Source organism: Coturnix japonica, chromosome Z (assembly GCF_054131305.1).
Source record: "Coturnix japonica strain WE chromosome Z, WE-NBRP24, whole genome shotgun sequence".
Classification (NCBI taxonomy): domain Eukaryota; kingdom Metazoa; phylum Chordata; class Aves; order Galliformes; family Phasianidae; genus Coturnix; species Coturnix japonica.
This window is the reverse complement of record NC_140702.1, coordinates 55,904,913-55,913,323: the sequence shown is the minus strand read 5'-3', so window position 1 is coordinate 55,913,323 and position 8,411 is coordinate 55,904,913. Positions and strand designations below refer to the sequence as shown.

At 41.9% G+C, this 8,411-nt stretch overlaps 1 protein-coding gene across 7 annotated transcripts in view; it reads left to right on the top strand.

Moving 5' to 3' along the window:
* Window positions 1-1,187: 1,187 nt before the first annotated feature.
* Window positions 1,188-8,411, top strand: part of SLC38A9 (solute carrier family 38 member 9) — a 39,241-nt gene continuing 32,017 nt past the window's right edge. For 5 of the 7 annotated variants that reach the window (XM_085528454.1, XM_015848728.3, XM_015848731.3 and 2 more), the window contains exons 1-2: window positions 1,188-1,239; window positions 6,931-7,077. Coding sequence is in view for 4 of the 7 variants with exons in the window: in XM_015848728.3 (XP_015704214.1) it covers window positions 6,974-7,077 (104 nt within the window). In the remaining 3 variants the exon portion in view is untranslated. Of the gene's footprint in view, window positions 1,493-6,930; window positions 7,078-8,411 lie in introns of all 7 variants that reach the window. The other 2 variants (XM_015848730.3, XM_015848729.3) reach the window with 2 other exon arrangements.

Genomic DNA, 8,411 nt, shown 5'->3' with positions numbered 1-8,411 from the left:
CCTGGGCCCAGTCCTGTAGGCGTCAGAGCGCCTGCGTGGCTGTTTTGCCGCAGTAAGGGTGGCAGTAGCTTCTTGTAGGATCAAAATGTTAAATTCTTCGCACAGCTCTGCTGCCGTGTGTCTGGTTGTAATATAGCATCAGCAGGTGGTGTTTCCATTGCTTGTGATAGGATAGCACCTTGGCCAGACTTGTGACCGACTGACCAAATCCTTCATTACTGAATCCTGAATTACAAGACTGTCTAAGGTGTGAAGGAGTGAAGGAAAGGCTGCAGGAAGCAGAGTTTGGAGTGTCTGGGATGGCTCGTAGCTGACAGTCAGGGTGACAGGTCATTCCTCTGCTGTTCTGTTTCCTCCTGCGGTCTGAAATTCAGACTATGCAGCAGTTTCCTGAAGGAGCAGTGCTGCTGTTCAGCCTGTGCTATCGGTTTAGGGCTGAGTTTGAGGAAGTACAGATTGGGATATGTGCTGAGCTTGTGTTGAAAAGGCTTTTTCATGTGGGAAAGCTGTATCAGCACCATTTTCCTCGCATGCAGTTCAGTTTTCCCTAGCAAGAGCTACCTACTCTTGAACAACCTACTCTGGGGAGCCTGCTTTGACAAGTTGGATTTGATGACACCCAGAGGTTCCTTCTAAACCTGTATGATTTGTGATAACCCCTCATGTGAACCATTATAAATGCTCCTGATGGACCTCCGTCAGGATCAGTGTTTGTGCCAGGGTTGCTGGCCACACTCAAGTGCCCCCACCACCCAGAGCAGAGTGTGTGGTAGACATGTTGTTGCAGCACATGATACTTAATGGCCCATGAGATGGAGCCAGGCTGTTACACTTGAGAATCTCATTCCAATGAAAAAAAAATCACGATGCAGGAGCTGGGCAGGGCAATGGGGCACTTCGAGCCCTGAGCGATATCGCTCAGCTCCTTGGAGGCCAGACCCAATGTTATGTCTATTCAGTGGGACGGGTAGTCTGTCACATTACGTGTACTTGTGCAAATCCCGCTCTCCATCCTGTGCCTTTGAAGCACTGACAATACTACAGCTTTGCAGCGCTGTACAAACGCCGTCGAAAGGCGCGGCTGTGCATGGCAGCAATGGTTGCAGAGCGGTGACAGGGCGACAGGAGCGGGGCGGCTCCTCCCCGCCGCCAGCAGCCACAGGCGGGGCGGCGCCGTGCGGCTCGCTGGGAAGCGTAGTCCGGGGCTGGGAGCTTCCTGTTGTCGGCTCGGAGCTGCAGGTAGGAGGCCGCGCCGGCACGGGGATCCCGTAGGGGAGCAGCCCGCAAGGAGGGCCGCGGTGCCGCCTCGCCTCACTGCAGCGGGGAGCGGCCTGTCCCACGGGCCTTTCGCTCCTTCGGCCGGGGCGGACCGAGCCGCGCCCTGCGTGCTGCCGGCCCAGGGGGGAGGACGGCGCGGTGTGAGTGCAGAGCCCCGCCGGGCTGCCGGGCCGCTGAGCTGTTCCCTTTAACTGTGGTGGTGAAAACGAAGTCAGTAAGATGTTAAACTTCTTCTCGTTCTGATGGTTGTAACTATTTATTTAGAAGCTGTACAGATGTATATATGTCTAAATAATAGGCTCGTTATCTGCTGAAGATAAGTTCAATTTCTTCTACGCTTTACTTAGACACCATCCGTCAGTAGCCATGCGCCCACTGATGCAGCCTGGGGTGCTTAGGAGGACGCTCCAAAAGTACTGCCTCCTATTTATTTATTTGGAAACTACAAGAGCTACAAAAAGCACAATAATACTATTTGATAGAGGAAGTTCCCAGCTACAAAATGCTCTTTTTCAACGTAGTCAGCACACATAGCTGTGCGTTTTTGCCAGTGATGAACAAGAGCCTGCATGCCACATGCATAAACATATGAACCAGTCAGTGGAGGTGCCCCACTGTCACTGTCACCACTGCTGAAACACAGCACCCACCACCTCACTGTGCTCACTTCCACTGCTTGGGCTCCAGAAACATGCAGCAAGTGTCAGTGAATGTCAGTGAGTGCCTTTTTTTTTTTTTTCCAAATTGAGGAGTTCAGTGCCACATCTTTGCTTCATATGCACTTCCATGTCAGGCTGCCTATCTGCTGCCGTATGTCACTCAGCAACAAAATATAAGGGGATATTGGTGGGAAGGTTCCTCCTGTGCTGTCATACCACCAACACCTGCCTCTGACGTTGTGGGCCAATATCACAAAATAGGAGGCATTGCTTTTACAACAGCCCATGTAGAAGCAGTGCAGCTTGTATCTGCAAGCAGTGTTACCATAGCAGATTTTATCTTAATGCTGTTTGTATGTATTAATTATTTTCATTCATTGCAGTCCTATGAGAATATGAACAAGCTGATTTGTGGCAAGTTGTCCCTGTTTTAAGGAGCTCTGGATGTCTGCCACTAATTTTACTTTTTCAGTACCTTCTAACTCCCAAAAAAGGAACATGGGAGCTCTTCTGTTCTGCTTTGAAGTTCCCCCTTTTCAGGGTAGAGCCTGCTTATTTCTCACAGTTTGTGTGGGTAGCCTGCAGTATACTTGAGACTTATACCTTGCCTTTTATTGATCCATTCATCATTCAGAATTTAGGAGAAGGCCACCTCACAGCAAGTAGCACTTCTAAAATAATTTTTCTTGTTTAAACTGAGTACTTGCCTTAGTGGATTGTAGTACTTAAGCCATTAATGTGATGTGGAGTTATTCTTTATATAAGAACAGACTGTGTCCACAGGTTTGCTTGCCACATTTTCATTGGAGAAATCTAGTTGACTGGGAGATGTACTTAGAAGAACCACAACAAATATGAAAACATAGGGGACTGCTATTGTACATAAGCTTAACAACAGTCCTCAGCGCAGCTTTTGTCTGCAAAACTGTTGTTGTGATAAGGCAAGTTAAAGAGGAACAAGTTAAAGTTGATTGAAGTTGTTTGATCATTTATTGTAACATGCATGACTTCACAGTTAAGAGTTAAGGCCTTGCATGTGATTGCTTATCAATTGAGTCTCCCCCTGCACTAAGAATTGTAGAATCACTGCTAGCATAGTGCATCAGTTTTGCTTTTGGTAACATGGAGCTGTTGTGCAAATAGATCTCAGAACTACATGTTCTGTTTTCTCTGCACCATTTCCAACTGCACAGACATTGAATGGCACACTGGAGGCTGTGGTAGCGGTTCTTCTCCCTGCCTTCTTTCTCCCACTCTTCCAAGAGAGTTCTGTGGTGAAGAAGAGTCCCTGCAGACGAGTTAAGCATAGTCTGAGCTTGTGGGATAACCAGGATAACTGACTAACAACACAGTTCTGTGCCTGCTGTGGTGTAAACTTTTTTGGTAACCCCTTCCCATGGCCTAGGCAGAAAGTCTGTAGTGATCTGTCTAGTGGGTGTTTCATTTTAAGGTGCTGACACATGTACCCGTAGCAGAACTGAGTGCTGGCATAGATTCACAGTACAAGCAAATTGTGCGCTGTGTTTATCCTCCAGTGCAAAGACCAGATACAGCACCACCAGGCTAGAATGAGAGTTCTCAGTCTGGTGGTTCCTGGTTTTCACTTCATGAAACTTTTCATGCTTTGTTACTAGGAGAAAGGAGAACCTGGGAGGTAGAGAAAGCATAAATTTGCAGGAGCAAACCATTAATGCAAGTTCACCTCTGTTTTGAATACCACATGCAAGTCATCTGAGTGTAGCCTGGAGTGGGACTGGGAAAAGCACCTTGTGTACCTGTTGGTTTTGTTTCACAGTTTCTTTACCAGCAACAGAAAAAAATGGATTATGAAATCCTCGTTTGCTTGTTGCCTGTTGCTGGCTTTCTGATACAGTGCTTCAGATGTTTGTGGAAGAGTTATGAACAGGACTTACCACCACTCAAGACATTGACATGGTGTTTGAATATGTAGGTCTTTAGATTCTAATGACTGTTGGGACTGTGTTGGTAGCATGACTGTTTTGGTTAAATGATTTGAAGATCATGTATAGAATTTTGTCTGTCATAAGTGTTTTTTAAATATAAATCTCCAAAATTACGTGTGTGTAGGTCAGATTCCTGGTATAAAAACTCAAGGTAGCTACAGCACTAGCAAAATAATTAGGAGAGAAGTAGTTGATTAGTGGAAATTGCCTGGCTATAAGTCTGGGTATCACAGCCAGCTTAATACCGTGTATAAAAATGTCTAATGGCAATGCAGTCCAGGCAAGGAGTAGGTATTAGATAAAAAGATAGTTAATCAGGTTAATTATTCTGTGTTTTGTTCTTTTGCCTGCAGTTATCTTTTAAACTGCATTGGTTCTGGTTACAGTTTTCATATCATACAGTTTTCATATCATTTTGATATCTGCATCTATTTGTAAAGTAGTTAATTTGCTGGTTATGAGTCTCTCTTATCTGTTCTGGACAATAAGCACTTATAAGCTAGACTTTTGAAACGGGTTTATATTTAAGTTGGCCCTTAAGAGGCAAATAAACAGTGCCGTAACCCCAAACTATGCTTTCAAGCCTAATTTAGTGCATGCTACGTCTTGGAAAGATTGTTCTTCTTTATGGGATATTTTAAAATGTTGTGGGTTCTTTGCAGCTGCAGTACAGAGAAAGTCATACTGGTGATCATTGCTTTCTGCATTTTTCAGATTGAATTATAAAGCTTGAATACATTATTTACAAGAGGTGACATATTAAGTGATACTTAATTCACATCATAATCAGAGCCCATTTTGGCTAAATCCTGAGCATGATTTAAACTCAAACAAAAGAGGTTGCAAAATGCAGGAGGGAGGTATCTCAGCTCCTGAGGTAAGGGTGTACCTGTTTGAAAAATTATGTAGGATGTTAAGGTGAAAAATACAACAGAACAGAATAAAAAAGGAACAATTAATACTGGATTATAAGTCTTCCGCTTGAGACTTCTGGTAAAGTTTTACACAGAAAGAAGGAAGCTGTAAGCTTTAGGGATTACCATTAAAAGCAACAAAAATAAAGCCATAAAGACTATTTTCTCAAGGTACAATCAGGGAGGTACAGAAGGGCTTGGGAGTGACAGAGGAACAGGTGGATAATCGTAGCAGTAGGTGAAGTCTCTGATCCCATGGTTTTCTTTCAAAGGTATTGAGCTGCTAGAGGAAGTGCACTGAGATAAGTTAAACTGGAGGTATGCAGGTCATAAAGGCAGTCAGTAGGGAGAAAAGAGGTGGCGTAGAGCTGTAGAAAATTATATGAGAGTAATCAGTGGAAGAGAAATGATCAAGAGGGAAGCTATAAATGGGATTTGGAAAGAAACTGAGTGTCACCTGAAAGGAAATTGAAATATTGCTGTCAATTAAGGAATCTCTTTGTAAATAGTGGTTGTTAAAGGCAAGCTGGAAAGCAGTTTTGACACTGTGTAGGAGTGGTGGAAAATAGAGAGGAAATGAGCAGGAATGTGAGAGGTGAGAGTCATGAGAAGACTGTAAAGTGAAAAAGAAAAAGAGTATTCAAGGCATTCCAGCTGAGGCCAAAGAACTAGCAGTGATGATCAGAAGGGAAGGACTTTGGAGTAAAGGATAATATGACAGTGCAAATGAAGGAATGAAGGATAAGATAAAGGTAGTGCTATCAAGGACTGCAAAGAATGCTTGTACAGTTGTCTTATATCTGATCACTTTTTGTGACCCGTTACAGAGCCAAGGTGAACAACATAAAATCATGCCTTTAAACTTAAAAGTCTTTATTCAAATCTTTTATAGCTTGATATAGTGTCATGGATACTGAAGGCATGAGGGAACTGGCAGCCCTGTGAGATGAAACTGCATAATTTATACGCCTTTGCGCAAGCATGCATGTGTGTCCAGGTAGACAACAGGCCTCGAGCTCAAAACTGATTCAGATTTAGAACACCTCATTCTGTCATTCCATTCAGTGTCATCCTTTTTGATCTTTTGCCATCTCTAGTTCCCATTTATCTTTCCATCAGCCTGTCTACCATACAAAATATCAGGAAACAATTGCACTGGAAAAGCTGATACCTCTGCCATTTTTGTTTGAAAAATATGTCCTGTCTGAGGAATTCTTCAGCAGGTAGCAGGAGTGAGAGCAGTTGAGCTGTTAGGTTTGTTCATCTGAACATGAGACTGTAGCAAGTGCCATGTAAGGTCTGTGATTCAGTTGAATATAATTCCATTTGCTTGAAAGCCATCTGCTTTCTATTGTTTAGCTTGGTGTGTTCTGAATGCATGCAATGCATAATTATTAATGCATTATTGAGCATTGAATCTTTGAATTAAAGTTGTCTTTAATTCAAAGAACCTGGGAATGATACACCGCTATATTTTAATCTTTATTCTCACTCTGGGAAATACACTGGAAAACTGCATGTGTATTTGCTGTAAAGTTTGAAGTAATTTATTGAAACAATATTCTCTAATTAATTTCAGATTAATTGTTCTCAGCTGTTCTGTTGCTGTTTGCAAACACAGCTCTTTTAAAAATCACAGCAATCTTCAAGTTGAGAAGTGAGGACTGGAAAGGAGTCTCATGCTGTGAAAACCATTGGATAAGACCTACACATAAAAATACTTAACATTACTTCCTACATGGTGGACTTGTTTTTAGCTATGGCAGTTCAAAGTAAAATAAATTCAGATTGCAAACTTTTTCAGTCCCAGTATGAAAGCAACATTTGTCATAGTGCTTTAATTTATATTGGCTGTTGTTGTACTACAAGAGTCAGAGCACAATGGTTTATTGAACACTTTACTTAAATGTGGGGGGTGTTTTGAAATTGTTATGTCTGCAGTACTTGACCAGTGATGTTTGCATAACGAAATGACAGTTCCCAGCAGCAAATGGAAGGGGTTTTTTGTTTTCACCTCAGGAGCTTCTAAAGTTGTGGAATTCTGCCAGTCTTAAATCCATATCAGATATATAGCTTACTTAACTGCATTTGTCTTGTTTTCTTTCTTTTGTTCAGAATAACGGTCAGAGTCTAGAAGAAAGAAGTGTATTCATCAGATATGGAGGAGGATATCAAGCCTCTCTTGATTCCTGTAGGAGGCGATGAAAGTAATTATGGAATTATGAACATACAGTTTAATCCAGAAGATTTTAGATGCAAAAGGTAAGAGGAATGCTGGGCATGGAGAATGATTCTGTATTCATTTGCTGTCTAATCTTTGCTTCCAGCAAAAGAATTCTATGAAGACATAAAGTAGAATTTGGAAACTAGGGTCTAAGCGCAGACAGTTCCTATTTTGTCTCTATATTATGTTTTCTCTAAGCACCAGATGAAGAAATGTGCTTTTTATTTTGTGTATAAGACTTTTCTACTGACATCATTTAAAGAAGTGCTATCCAATTAGAATTCAGCTTGTGAGCTAAAAAAATGCTCTTCAAACACTGAATGAGTAGTACATATACTGAATGGTGATGATTTTTATATAACACAACAAAGTGAAATGTTGGGTTTATGCAAGAAAGTTCGCCAGATGCAGTAGGTAAATGGCTGTTCACATATGCGAATGGCTGTGTGTGCATTCTGAAGGTGATACAGGGAAGAATATGTTATTAGTTCATAATGAGGAAATATTTTGTCTTTAGGAAAGCTATAGTGTTTTTTGGATTGTTTTTTTCTAGACTGAGCAGATATGAAAAAGAGCAGTTTTTTTGTGTTTTTTTTTTTTTTGCTTTGTCTGCAAAAATAATATTTATCAAGCTAAGCAATAATTTTCTTACATCTAGTAATATTTTCCTACAATTTAACACCTCAGTTCCTCAAAGGAGCTCAGAGTGGGAGGATTCCTCTGTTATTGAAGTTAAGATTTTGTGAGCTGTTGTTTGTTGTTAAATCAAAACTAAGATCAGAATAAGAACTGCCCTTCTTGTGTTAGCTGGAGACAGCAGCTCCACTTTTTTACAAAAGGGAATAGCCCTATGCTTTAGGACAATGGTTTTACTCCTTTGCCTCATTTTATTTATTTTTTATTTCTATTTCCATCAATCATCCTATTTCAGGCTTGCAGGCTTCCTGTAGAAACTGAAGGTGGCACTGTTGTACTCAAACTCCTTTTATTTACGGCCCCTTCAGCAAGAGTTCTCGAGGTTAGTAAATTCCTGCTGTCTCAGCCTGGACCTGTAGCTTTAGAAAGCCTTGAGGTTATACGTATGTTAGCCAGGACTAAACAGCTTCTCATCTGTGTGAGGGAAAGGGAAGGAAGATGGAGGGAAGACAAAGGTAGGAGTTAGCACAGAGGAACAATGGAAGACAGGTGTGGGTCTGCACAGGACAGTGTATATAAAGATTAGAAGACGGTGTAGGTGGAAAAAGGGGTCGTGCAAACTACATTTTTACTTCATCTTATTCCTGTGGAGGGGCTGAGCCCCTCGTGGTTCCTCTAACACAGAAAGACTGCTAATTTTTATAGAGGTTTTGGGGAGCTCTTTGTGCTGAAGACT